At 38.4% G+C, this 14,686-nt stretch overlaps 1 protein-coding gene across 1 annotated transcript; it reads right to left on the reverse strand.

Annotated features, from left to right (window-relative positions):
* Positions 1-452: 452 nt before the first annotated feature.
* On the reverse strand, positions 453-13,800 carry lrrc17 (leucine rich repeat containing 17). Its single transcript, XM_079623461.1, has 4 exons — positions 13,615-13,800; positions 9,378-10,220; positions 6,010-6,165; positions 453-3,227 (listed from the first exon to the last, which is right to left on the reverse strand). The coding sequence occupies exons 2-4, from the start codon at positions 10,114-10,116 to the stop codon at positions 2,797-2,799; spliced, it is 1,326 nt and encodes a 441-aa protein (XP_079479587.1). The 5' UTR covers positions 10,117-10,220; positions 13,615-13,800; the 3' UTR covers positions 453-2,796.
* Between the last annotated feature and the right edge of the window lie 886 nt (positions 13,801-14,686).

Raw genomic sequence — 14,686 nt, forward strand, 5'->3', positions numbered from 1 at the left:
CATGTTTTATATTTTGATAACAATGAATGAATGAATGAATGAATGAATGAACGAACGAACGAACGAACGAACGGATGGACGAATTAATGAATGAAATGTTGATATTTTCAACATTTTCAGTGAATAATTACTTAATTTTCGTATTGTTCCTCGCTCAGCCGTATGTTTTAGATACAGTATACTAATATATTGGCATAAATGAGTCATATAGAAAAATACTATTCTATGGTGATTTTGCATTCTTGTTTTACTCCCCTTTGTCATTGCCTGGAAAATACTTTTTTTTCCTGCGAAGCCATCTGTTTAAAAACACGAGAATGTGTAAATGATGACAGAAGTTTCATTTTGGGGTGAACGTCGCGATGCATTTTGCAATAACACTTTTATGCCAGCAGAGGGCGGAAATTACTGGCTCAGTTAGGCTGCTCTAGATATCAGATGCTTTCATACAGACAGACGACCAAGAGGTAGTTCGTAGGTAAGTTTTGAACAGGACACAATTACCACTGTAAATGTACAATTTATGTACTTACATCTGTATAAAACGGTCGTTGTGGTTTCCTATTTGAATGTGCATGTTATTGTCCCTTCAGCAATGCTTTAACACACCGACCCTATTGTCTTTATTTTGGCATCAGTCCCTGAACCTTTTATCGTTGGGCATGATCAAGCCCTCGTGGTGTTATGAAAGTTATTTATAGTTTTTGTAAGTACTTTATCTTTAAAAGGACAAAAGACTAAACCATTCCTGAAATAGCCAGTTCCCACAGTTTATTATGTGTGAGTGAATAAAGAGACAGTGTTTTCTTCTTGCCGAACATTTTATTCAGCATCTGATACTTGCTGCAAAATTCCACACTTTGTTTTTTCGGTTATTTAGGTGCATAATCTGGGTATTTGAAGTGTTTTTTTTTAGTGTGAACACTACGTACTCACACTAGTCATGCTACAATATAAAATGGCATATAAAATGGCATAGAATAGCCTAGTGCATAAGTATGTGAATTGGGGCGTAAAGTGTCTTGGCATTATGCTCATGCTTACATAATTTCTATAGTAATGCATGTAGCGACTTGAGATATTGTCTACACTTTCTGGACAAATGGAACAGATTTCATCACTTGACAAAAAATACAGCACAGACAGTCCTAAATTGCAGATTTAAAAATCAAAACAGATGTGTCTAGTGTGAACAAAGGCTAAGTATGACAAAAATTGATTATAGCACCTTTAATGTGAATCAATCTTTGACTATACTATGATTTTCTTAAATCATTTAGCCTATTTTATTAGCCAGTTCCCCGTCATTGTGTGAATCAGCTCTCCATTTCCCAGTAAGCCCCTGTGGAAAATGTAACAGCACTGACTGCTCTGCATTATAGGTCACAGTATGATGGTAGGTTCACTCCCACTGAGAGCTTAACCAGTGCCTCAGTTTTCACTCACTCAGGGCATGTTTCCCTCAAACTCCTCACCTGCTCTTCATGTTTGAGGCAACTAAACAGTTTAGCAGAATCACACCACTCAGATTCAATGCTGAAAACATCTGTGCTGCTGACAACAGTTATTAATTAAAAGGATGAGGTCTTCATCCATTTATTTACTTTGATTCCCTGCCAGCCATGTTTCCCCTCAAATGCATAAAGTCCCCATATGGCCCTCCACCTGAACTGCAGAAAATTTCCCCCAGATTTTTTACTCATTGCATTCTCTCAAAGCAGTGACAGAAACTGCAGATTGCATCTGTTTCTTTTCAGACAGGATGGAGATAACCCCCCAAAGGCTCTGGTATTATGCCTGCCCTTCCCCCTCAGAAAAAATGCCTTTCCAATGTTTCAGTCACTTATGGCCAATTTTCTCCAGACATATACATCACAGGACTGACTTCATGTGCTTATACACGTCTCCATTTTATAGACTGTGTAGTTTCTCTTTGTGCTACATCTTGTTGAAGAATTAGCTCATGGGCTCCATAACAAATGAGCATGTGGGCTCCAACTTGTGTGGGACACCATTGTGGGTGCCTTGCAGGGGGAAAATAAATCATATATATGCTTACATGGGCCTGAAACATACTCCGCGCAAGTATGTGAACTTTTGTCATTGCAGAGCAACAGATTGAAGAGAATCTTAATGAGCAAGTTAGTTGAATTTAATGAAACTGTTGCATGCTTAAGCCGTGCTGCGTGGTGACTCTAGAGACTTTGAGCACACAAAATTTCTACGACGGACACTGTAACGGTCGTGTTATGACATCACACTCTGCGGCGTCTTTTTTTTGTCATATAATAAATAGTATTACTTTCAAAATGTAAAACTATACAATCTTCTTAACTGTACTGCAAAAATATGCGTTCTTTTAATTCAGCCAAGAGGTCACGCCACGCTCACACGTCACCAAACTTGAACTTTGGAAAGCAGTGAAATGTGAAACTTTGCATTTGGCAGTGTTACCGCCCCTATAGACCCAAAACATACTCAACTCAAATACATGAACGATCAGTAAATGATGATGGAATATTTATGTTTAGATGAACTATCCCTTTACGCATTTGTGACTGTGTGCATAGTTAGTGAAGAAACATCAGACCCATCGATGAATAAAAAAAATCTGTAATTTTATTTATCATGATTCAATTTACAAAATGACACAATACTGTACGTAAACATCAACCGCATGAATTCTGATTGGACTGAATGAATCTGCAACTGCGTCCATCTAAATTTTGCTGGAAAAACAATTTGTTCATGTCATGACAAAATAAAAAAGTTCCCAACAACATCACAGTTTCCGCCTTAAGTCAGACGGATGATCTCATATTTCTTGGGCCCTCTGTAAGGTCTGGGCCCCAATTCTAAAACCAGCTCCTCTTCGTCTATTTCAGCAGTGAGCTCCTGAGCTGTGATGCCCGCCGGGTCAGTGCCAGGTGACTGGCCCAGCTGCTTGTCTTTAGGACAGTCTGCGTTGTAGGTCTTCACGTAGTTTTCCACCGGCCAACCACGAAACTCCTCTGGTTCACTGCACACCAGACCTGTGTGGGACACACCACGGTGGTGCTTCAGCCAGTAGATCAAGTAATGAATGTTGTAATCACAAACCCAGGGATTCTCCCCTAGAGACAGTTTCTTCAGGAAGTACAGGTCCTCCAAAACGCCATATTGAAAAAATCGCAGACTGTTGTTGGACAGGTCCAATTCTCCCAAGTGCAGGAGACCCATAAAGGCAGCTACAGAAAGAAAGAAAGAAAAAAAGTAAATAGATAGACTGTCTCTTCAGATTGGTTTCAAGACGTTTTAAATACATATAAATAATGAATAAATAAAACACATTATGAACTAATTACGACTAAAATAAAATAAAAAGTACAAATTAAACTGTATTGACTTAATTAACTGCAACTGCGATATGCTTTTGAATATCATAGAATTTAAACATTGTGATTTCTAAATATATATTAATACATTATGAAATATGTCTGGTTATGTGTTATTATATAAATAAATAGATTTATATGATTTTATATGTTTGTGATTTATACATGGTTTTTATGATTATATAAATACTCTTAACTGAATAATTCAGGTAAACACAACCTATTATCCCCTTTTCCAGAGTCTTTTTTGGGGTTTTCATGCTTGGATGTTTAATAAACACATTATTTGTCACTTTTTTTTACATTGTAGCAACTCTCTTCCCAGTCTGTCAGTAACTCTCCGTTTAGTTCCCGTCTCTATGAAGCCCCTCCTCCTAGAAAGTGCAATGTGGTCTGATTGGTTGGATGGACCAGTGTGTTGTGATTGGTCAACTGCTTCGAACCATAACCATGCGTTTCACCACACTACTAATGCAACTCAACCAGGTCTTTTGCATATGCCTTGGGCAGCAGCCTAATTATTTAAATGAGGGATATTGTGACGTGTACATTCACGGAAGAAAACTCTAAAGACTACAATTGAGGCGGTTAAGGGCGGTTCAGAAACAGTGCGCTTACTGATATAGAAAAAAAACTCCCTTTGGAGGGACTGTGACATTTCTGTTTTTAAACATTCTGGTATAATCTCTCAATAGATTTCCATCATAAGTGCATTGCTTTTTTTCTCCTTTTTTTCTGATTACACGTTATTTTCTGCACTTTAATTTAACCCAGATCATTTGTTTAATTAGAGGATAAGTCTGAATGAATTACACATCTTTTACATTGAAGTGAGGGAAATTGTCTGTTGTTCAAGCTGTGCTCTCGCTGTGATCTCTAGGCTGACTGATGAACTAAACAGAAGGAAGACTGCAGTTCTGTTGTGTGACTGAATCAGTGTTATCATCTCTCTCTAGGGAACCATTAGATGACACACCCTGCTGGTCTGTTCATTAGAAACAACTGACTGTGATTAAGTGCATTTTTTGAAGCAGTTAAGAAGGGCTTAAGTGTCTTATAATCATAGCAACATCAGCAAGTACTTAGCTTTTGTTTGTATTTCTCTCTATGGTGAGAGAAAAAGACTAATGTGAATTATTCGTATACCAAAAAAAACATCTGAGGAAGCATTTTTGGGGTAGACTTGACTTAAAAATGCAGACAGGGGAATACAGCGGTCAGGTAATTAAATACATGCCATGTATTATTACTTAAAGGACTTTTGAAATGGGTTTGCTTGAAACCAACCACAGTTGACTGTACAGTCCCCTGAGTATGTATGTGAAGTTTTAGCTCAAAACAACCCACAGATATTTTTATATAGCATGTTAAAGTCACTTTTTGAGGGTTAGCAAAAACGCACCGTTTTGTGTCTGGCCCTTTAAATGCAAATTAGCTGCTGCTCCCGGCACAGAGGGCGGAGTTTCAACAGCTCATGTGTTAGCAGCTCCGATTACCTCACACAGACACACTGAAAATTTCAAAAACGTTTAGTCTTTTATGTTCAAACCGGAGTCGGACTAAGATGGAGCGACTCAATAAGAAGTGCCAACATGTAGAAAGCAACAGGACATTTCTGAATGGTCAGTTGATGAATTGATGTAGCCGATGCGGAGTTAATTATCTTCTATTAATACATTGTATACATTAATATACATTGATTAGCATATGCTGTCATGATCTTTTTTTTTATCATGTTTATGGGTTCATTTAAATGTTAGGGAGGAAGCTCATGTACCAGCCGTTTGTTGTAGTCCTTAAAACGTTTTTTTCTGTAAAAGAAAATATCTCCCTTTGGTTTGAACTTTGAGCGTCATAACTTTGTAGATGTTGTTTATACTCAAAAAGCAACATTACAAACTAATTTAAGTTATAAAAGTGAAATCATAATCAACCACCCATTTAAGATCATTAGCAAATGTTCATTCAAATTATTTATCATCTCCACACACAGATCCCACTGATTGAAAACGCTGGCTTTACCAGACTAAACCTTTTTGTATTGCATGGAAGAATGAACACAGGATTCCCAAAGCTGCTAAATGTGTCTGCTCAGCAAGAAATAGCCTACATCTTTTTACAAGCAATTCTATTCAGCGAACCCCCTGCTCTGTTTTCTCTAATTGGTAAAGGCTTGAAAATTAACATGCAGATGTTTATTGCTTTCTCCACAATAACAGCTCTTGATAGCTGTGCTGCATGGTTGAGGCATGCTTTGATTTTTCTCATGACTACTTTTTAAAAAAACTCATAATTTTCTTAGGTCCTTTCACCCACCCATTCCTTTTGATGAGTAATTGTGGGACATAGACTGCCTCATTTTTTGAGTCCAACAGAAAGGAAAGTTTATTATTTCCAGTTGACCAAGCATGGATTCCACAACTGGTGTTGTCTTTTCAGTCAGTGCTTGACAAGATGCTTTAAAGCTTTAGTTTCAGACGTATTCTTAATTGAGACTCCTTCCTTGTATTACACATTGTTGTACACCAAACACCTGCTTCCTGTACTTTGTAAATAATCTTTGTTCTTTCATCCCTCAACCATCAAATAAGTATACGTCTTGATGACTGGATTTTGTCGTGTACCGGTGGCTCACCTGTGTCGATGCTTTCAAGACTGTTTCCACTCAGGTTCAAGAACTTTAGGTCTTTAACGCTTACAAACTCCTTTGGTCTCAGCTGCTTGATGTTGTTTCTGGATAAATCCATTCCCACAATATCCAGCGGTATGTCAGCCGGCACAGTTTTAAGGTCTGTGGAAGAGAGAGTTTAATTATATGATCATGTAGGACTATTCTAATAATGATCTTTACAAGTTTGATTGACAGTGCATTCGGCTACAAATGTTGCTTCATTTTGATTTCCAAGGGAATATTGTGTAGTACAAAAGTGCTTGCCAAATGATTTCCAGCAGGCTAACCATACATGGAAACATCTGCCGTGACAATTGTTGGAAGTTCTGTACAGTTGGTTCCTCGTTGGTGGTCTTTTAAAGTCATTTTCTCAGACTCTGTCTTTACTGATAATGGTATTCAAACTAAACTATCTGTATATGGATCTTAAATTGTATGTGTGACATTAATCGTTGTGAAGGAGCTCTCTATTTATTTTGGAAGAATCTGGCCACTCGAAAGCTCAACGCAACACTTTAGAGGGCTCCAGCAAACCGTGTCTGGCCACATTTATTTATATGACCATGGAGAGAGCTATTAAAATCGTACACATGGCACACGTTTGGTGGTAACACTTGAAACTCTGCGAGACATCACTGTCTCTGTGATATGCGGAAATGTTATCGTGGGACTCGTCAGCTTGACATGTGTGAAAGCAATGCAGCATGCAGAACAGATACAGCTGCACTTCCCGCTTGAACCCGCCAGAGCACCTGTTTTAAACCCCAGAGTGCCTTCAATGAGAGATCTACATTTTTTGTTCTGTCACCTATATAAACAGATTTATCCACAGTTGCTACTAGAGTACATTTTATACTACTTTACAGTTTCTCTGGGATCTGGAGGCTTCTGAATTGTACCCAAAGAAATTAACATGCCGTTATTCTTGTGACTAATTCAAGGAAATGCTTTCCCAGAAGCTGAGCTCACTAATACTTGGCTTTTAGTCTCCTGCCCTTGCCACAAGATTCCTGCAGGCTTTCCGCGAAAGCCTTTTTAAAGCTGACAAAGAAATAGCCATTTATCCCTTAGGTCCAGATGATGTAATGCTAAAATAATTCAGGATGCCTCCCTCAGCTCCAGACTGCTGACTCACTATTTCTGACTAGTGGAGAAGCCCAAATCCCACTGACTTCGAAACCCATCTGACTTCATTTAGTTCACATTGACTGTAATGTATCACACACGTTTTGCTTGCCTCATCTAACCCTGATGACTCAGACTTTTGCCTGGCTGTGTCTCTTGTCTTGTTATGAATGTCAGAGCATGTTAAAGCTAGTTTTTCAAAATAATGAAACTTGCTTTACAAGATGGAGAACTCAAGATTCATGTTCAGTAGATTGAAACTAAGGGTTCCAGATAATATAAGTGAAAAATATGTGGAAATTGATTTTTTGATGTTGAAAACATTTTTTTAAGTTGCCAAGTAGAGATCATCAGATTTATCGTTTTTATAGATTAATCAGTAACAGTTTCAGCTTTTGTAACAGAAATGTGCAATGAGTGGCATTGAAGTGTTCAATATATCAGTTCAATAAAATATCTGCTGATTGGTGATATATTTCTGGGAAAATAACAGAATTCTGCTTTGATTTAATTACATATGAAGAGAAAAATGTTGCAATGACAAAGGACTCTTTCATAGTTAAATGCTGAATTATATATGTCTTCCCATTTTCTTTGTCATATCTTACAGCCATCTCTTCGTCAGAAAAATCCCCTCTTGTCCTAAGCTCTTCCCCAAAACACTAAGCCACGCTTATGACACAGACCGCATTGTTCTCGGATTCCCATGGAGATTTGCATGTATAGCTATAGAAAATGTGGTATTTCCTAAGACTTTTTTTAGGGGACAGAGTCACAAGGAGATCTTTGAGCATTGCTTTGCCTTTTGATAATAGTCTGAATATGACATTAATCTGTTCTTATAGCAGGGTCTCCACTCTCCAGATGTTGAAGCTGGAAAGATACTCATTCCCTTTCCGCTAGTTCTCTGCATCTTATATTTCATGTTTCCAGACGTTTGTTCCACTCTGCTTTGAATTAGAGTAACTTACCACATGCTGAGTCAGCAGAAATGATAAATCTTTCAGAAATGTTTCTTCAGAAATCAATCTATCTATCAGTCCATGAACTTAAAGGAAGTAGACTTTTTTTATTGTATGTTTTTCGCAAATGCACACCGACATCTCATACTGTGTCTTTGTATGCATGTATAATTTTTTTAACAGTATAGATAAAAAGTAGCCTTGTTGACACCAGACCCTTCTCAGTTGTAACTGACAGTGGGTCTGGGGAAGGTTCATTTACAGCCCATTTCAAAAAGGGAGTCACCAACGGATGTCGCTCAAATGCCTCTGGCCGCAATTAGATAGACCTAAACCCAATCAGAGCGATCGTCATCGTGTAAAGCCTGCCTCAACGTTTGTGATTGGTGCCTCGTTTTGGAAAAATTGGAAATGGGCTTGAATGGCCACAGTCTTGGCCAGACTGACTTGCAGAGCAAATTTCAAATTTGCTGGAAGTTCATCAGGGTTTTCCCAGGCTAGATAAAAAGCTGCTTTAGCACAATTAAAAGGGAGTTTCTAGGGATTTGAGGAAAGCATTACTCATTGTGTGAGTGTTTATTGTTGAATAAATTACACTTTGCTCTTATGGGTACTGCAGAGTAACCACTAGATGATGACACTGAAAAAACGTTTTAATTCACTTAAAAGAAACTGCTCATATTCAAACTAACCCTGTTCATCTTTCTGTCAGATTTGATTGTTTAATTGCATTTCATTTGGCAGCCTTCTTCACAAATCTTTCCATATTCATGTTTCATGGAAATTATTTAAAAAAGTGTACATATAATTCAATAAACTGAGTAGTAGGCCACATTGGTGAGGTTGAATAGTTTAATGTTTTTAAATGGTTTTAGTGGGAATGCTAATCACTAAATAGAGTACCTATTAAAAGCTCTTTCGGCCATTCAAATCTCTTTGGTGGACAGAATTGTTCGTGATACCACCGTTGAGGTAACACAACTAGCCAAATGTTGCTTACTCTGTCTAAGTAACCCTTCTGTTTAGACACTTTCAACATCACAACATAAACTTAAAATACTGTGTGAACATTTGCACTGCCCATTATGGTCACCATCATTTGCCAATTGTGAATGATTGGATTCCCAAACAAGGCAATGTTTTTAGTTACTTCACAACCCCAACTTTATTTTTTATCCAACCTCTCCCCAAATGTCCCTCTACAAAATGAACCTCACATTGTTAAGCAATAAATAGATTTCTCACCTCTGTTCCTGCAGTCTAGACGGGGCACAGGGTGGACATAGGTGTGGCAGAGGGAGGTTGCGTCAGACTTTTTTTGTGGAGCCGGTAAGATTTGATTCTCCGGATGCGGGATCAGTACATTCTCCTGCTGAGGGGAGCACAGCAGCTCTGCATCCAGCTTCTTCAGTTGCCTCCCCTCAAATTCCCTAGGCCCTGCACATCGTGCGTAATTGCCGATGTTACGGTTACTGGGCACTTGTATGAACCTAACCAGGGTGTCCAGCTGGCAGTCACACCTCCAGGGATTATCATGGAGTCGCAAGTACTTGAGTTGCGGCATGGGGATCAACGTGCCTTCGCTCGCCACCTGCAGACGGTTGTGCTGCAGCAGTAAAGTGGTGAGACTGCTCAGGCCGTCGAACGCTCCCTCCTCTATGCGGGAGATTTCATTCTGTTGGAGATCCAGGCTCCTCAGGTTCCGGAAGTGACTGAAGGTGTTGTCTCGCAGCACCTGAATCCTGTTCCGTGCCAGCTGCAGGTGGTGAATGTCCTCCGGCCAGCCCAATAGCACCGCTGTCAGTTGGCGCTCTTGGCAGTCAAAGAACTTTTCCCCATTGACTGAACTTTCCTTGCAGTCTGCAGCAAACCGTTTGACTGTACTTGAACGTTTTCGACTCCGCACTCGAAGTCCCTTCCCACCCTTTCGTGCATCAGCTGCCCAGATTACCAGGCACAGCAGCAGACCGCAGAGCAGCCGCATGGCAAAAAGCAGCAGCTGGGTAAACCAGTCAAGTAAAGTCTCAGCGCAACCTCAATGAACCAAGCGCTTCCTTTTGTCAGAGTGAGAGGGCACAGCTGCAGTCCCTGAGAAAAGGCAAAGGAAATGTAAATAACTGCACAGACAAGAGCTGTATTCTGAACAGAGGGAGAGGGCATATGTATAACTGAAAATAATCTTTATCTAACTGTAAATTCATGACAAGTAAAACCTTGTAGACAATGCTTTCTTTTTAAAGGAATGTTGCAGGTTCAATACAAGTTAAACTCAGTTGACAACAAATTATTTTATCTTCGTGCTAGCATCTGAAGGGTTCAAATGCCTCAAGTTAAAGCTCATATTTTTTCTAAAGGACTTATATTAAAGTTTCCATAAAAAAAATGCTGTTCTAGGAATATGAACTTTTAGATTTGTCAGGTAAAGATTTTGCTTACAACCTTTTTGTAGACTGTTTTTTGTTGGTTATCGTTGTTGAACTGTATGAACGTATGCAGACAATGTGTTCTTAGCATTAGCATTTATCTGTTTCCTTTCATTGACAGTATGTTATTTAAACTGTTTTGAACTTCAAGACTTAGGAAATTATATACGCCAGTCCTATTACATCATCTCTAAAATCTGTTTACTGCTCACAAATCATCACCCGTGAGAAACATTACAACGAATTCCTTATCTTAAGATAATATGTTAAATTCTTGATTTTGATTGTTTGACAGATGTTCCAAGTTGATTCTTATGGCATGGCTCTGAAGTAGTTCCAGGTTTGTGGACTGCACTACATTTCAATATCACTTTGCCACATTCTTTCCGTATTAGTAACAGTGGCGACTTGGGTCATAAAAAAGTAGATGTAGACACAGGATCAGTATAGGAAAAATATTTTGAAATAATCACATTATAGACAAGTACATGCAACTGTGGTATAATTTAGTATAAAGTAAACATTGAATTATTGAAATAAATGAACACCTGACATTCACTTTGTGTCATAATTGCATTTCCATCTTGGTTTTTCCACCCGTCATAAATTGTTCCTTACTTAGAGAAAAACTTCTTAAACTTTCATTACTGTATGTCAAGGATTACTGCAGCCTAATGTAACTATGATAAAAAATTAACTAAAATATTTGGATAACTGCTTTCCCCAGTGATTGCATAAAAACAGAATGAGCTACAACCCGAATTATGGCATAATCCCTTTCATGAGCCCACACCCTGTATGTCAATATTTGCCTTGTGGCTACATTTTTACTATTTAATAACAAAGGCAAATTAGTCCTCTTCGTTTTCTACATGTTTTCTCTCAGTTTGCTCATGCATTAGTGTCATAATTACCTCCCATAGACTTGGCCTGAGTACCTGTGCTATGTGCAATTTTTTAGGAGACATCTATAAGCCATATGTTGATTGACTTCCTCAAAAGTAAAGACTGGCTCTGTAGCACATTCAGAACATTGCTTTGTTTGTTTGAGTAGTTCTGTTATTCAATTAAGATGAATGGGAATGTTAACAGATCTATTCTAGTCCTCCTTCTATGAGACAACAGTGTGCTATTTACAACACACCTTTAATTTGCTTACAGAAGAAACAGGACCAAGCTGGAAGGGTAGATCTAGTAATAACACATATGCTGTACTTTACTCATTGTGCCGCCGGCCTGATCTTTCTGTTTGTAGTGAGTCTGCTGAACATCTGCCCAAAAATCTGTTAGGAATTTTTTTTGGTGTTACTCGCTGATGAACGATTCATGTCATTAGCACTCATTGGTCCTTCTCACTAGCAGATATCAGTGAAAATCAGAAATTCACAGATGGATTTTGGGGCTTCAGGGCTTTCCCTGCCTTTCAAGACACTGTAAAACTACTAACAGGTCTTGGCAAGTCTTGAACTTCTGACAGGCTACATACACTCTTCCAGTCTTACGTTGCTTTGCAGCTATTTTCAGATGTAACATCCAATTAAATAGTAGAAATTGTATATGCAGGAACTGTTCCATGTTCTTTCTTTCCAGTGATAAAATTATATGACTGACATCATGTGAACACACCATTATACATTATACACACCATTGAATGTGGTATTTTATTCTTGTTATTGTCAATTGACAATATTCTTATTACAAACTATAAGTGCATATTATGACAGATTGCAATGCATTGCTATGCAGTTTCATCTGCACCTTTGTGACTGATAGACATCCATACTTACCAAAGCAAAATGGAAAATGATGCATTAATTAAAGATTTTGGCATTTGCAGAATTACAGATAAAAAAAAAGATTACAATCTTGAGATTTTGATGTTGAAATCTATATTTTTTCTAAGTCAAGATCACAAGAAACCATGACAAAATTATAATGTATGGTCTTTTAATTTGTTTTTAAGTGATCTGAGACCAACCTCGATGTGCCTTGGCTACATTTATACGTAATTTTTTTATGTTTTTGATGTTAATCCCAAATATGAAGGGAGCCTATGCGGATTTCTGTCTGAAACATATAAGCTCTACTAATGGAGCGGACATTGACAGGAAGCAGTTAGCACTTCAGGTGAACGAACCAGCATAACGCAGCCCTTGTAGGAGACCCTGGCTGCCATGATGGCCTTGGTTTACTACAATAACAGAAAGAAAGGAGAACCAAGGGATGGAAAGCTTCAATTGGGAAATGGAGAAGAACACAGGCACTGTTCGCTGTCCAACATGAGGGGGGAGTGTGTATTTTCTTTTCATCTCCGTTCTTTTTTTAATTTCCATGCCACCCAAATTCCAAGTTTTCCCAGTGTGTTCAAAAGAATCCTCCTGATTATTTCAGGTCCAAAGTTAAGGACACCCTAGTCTTTTAGGTTAGAGACCTTGAGAAGAATTTACCCCCCTCCTACCCCGTGTAGATCCCAGTTATCAGGACAATGTGTTTGAGAGAGAACAAGCTTACATGGCCAGCAGCGCTTAATTAAAACCATTTGAACTTCCTGCACTGGAAGGAAAATTATTTTTTTCTTCTATCTGAGTGTTTTCCTGAATTCATTTTAACTTAGCCTTTAAAAAATAAGTGACAAAATGATTAAATCTCTATTTGAATGAAAAACCTACCCGGCACACATATTTAAGCAGAGGAACCCTTGGACTTAAAAAAATCAATACTTTCTCTGTACTTTTTTTTTTTTTTTTTAAATAGAAGACCACAAACATGCATTTTTTAATAATTTGCTACTTTTTTGAACCAGCATGTGGAGTTAAACAGTGCATCTTGCTCTGAGACACAATTGCTAAACAAACTTTTCACATAAACTGGCTCCAGCCAATGCCCTGATTCCTAAAATTACAGGAAGCCTGCAAGCCCTCTGTTACAAAAGTGCAGTCATGTGCACAACTTACTGTACATCCATCTGCACTGGCATTGCGGGAAAGATTTTCTCGTACGTAATTCGTAAACTACACACATGCAAACACATACATTTATAATTGAATTATTTTAGATACCTGTGCACAGGGAAATGCATCCGAAAACTCATCCAATCTGGATATGTCCTGTTAGCTGATCTTTTTGTACTGTCATGAGCTTTGTGTGGTGCTGGATGCCTGAACTCCGCGTGCCGTTCAGTCTGACTATGTGTGTGTATGAGCATATGTGTGTGTGAGGCTCAGTGCAGCCCCCAAGCTTGTGCCTGGTTTTAAATTACTCGCTGCGTCTCTGTGCAGGCGAGCAGACCCACATGTCCCGTTTACAACTGTACCGCCTCCAGGCTTCCAGCACTTTGTGAGTCTCTTTATCAGTCTTATGTCAAAAGAGACAACGAGGCAACCCCATTCAAACGAAGTGGACAGTATGTTTCTGTATATATTTTTAAAGCGGTAGTTCATCCAAAAATTTTAATTATGTGCCCAAACTTGAGAGAAGTCATGGTGTCCAATTTGTAAATAAAATTTAATCAGTTCATCTCACAAAACTGAAAGAAAATCTGATTCTCAAGTTCACTAGAGTTCAAACTCACAAGCAATACATTATTCAAAATATTTCTTTGATGTTTCAGGGAAGAACAAAAGTTGTACAGGTTTGGAACAACATGGGAGTGCTTAAATGATGACAGGATTTTTGTTACGTGTGAAATAATGCTTGTGAGGAAAATATGTTGGCACATGTTGGTCTATTATCTTGAGCAACCTTTCAGCTTTGAGAACTGACGTGCGTTTATTAGATGCATTTCACATATGTTCTCAGAGTTGCGTAAACATGAAACATGAAATTTCCACAAAATGAAAGAACTGCATCTTGCTTTGTAAATGAAATGTGTTTGAAGCACTAGGAGACTTACTTGCTTTTATCTCTGGCATGCCTTTGAGGCTTTTCCCCCCATATATGTTTGTTATATCACCTCAAAAATGAACAACACTTACCCCTGTGAAATATGACCTGCCCTGCAGAAAGGACTTTGATGTGTCCATTTTCGAAAGCCATTTGTATATGTTTTTCACTGGACCAAATAAGAACAATTCCTGACAAGTTGTTCATACGGAGGAGCACATTTTAGACAAGAGCAAGTGACAGGATTCT

This window comes from Phoxinus phoxinus, assembly GCF_949152265.1.
Source record: "Phoxinus phoxinus genome assembly, chromosome: 9".
In the NCBI taxonomy this organism is placed as follows: Eukaryota; Metazoa; Chordata; class Actinopteri; order Cypriniformes; family Leuciscidae; genus Phoxinus; species Phoxinus phoxinus.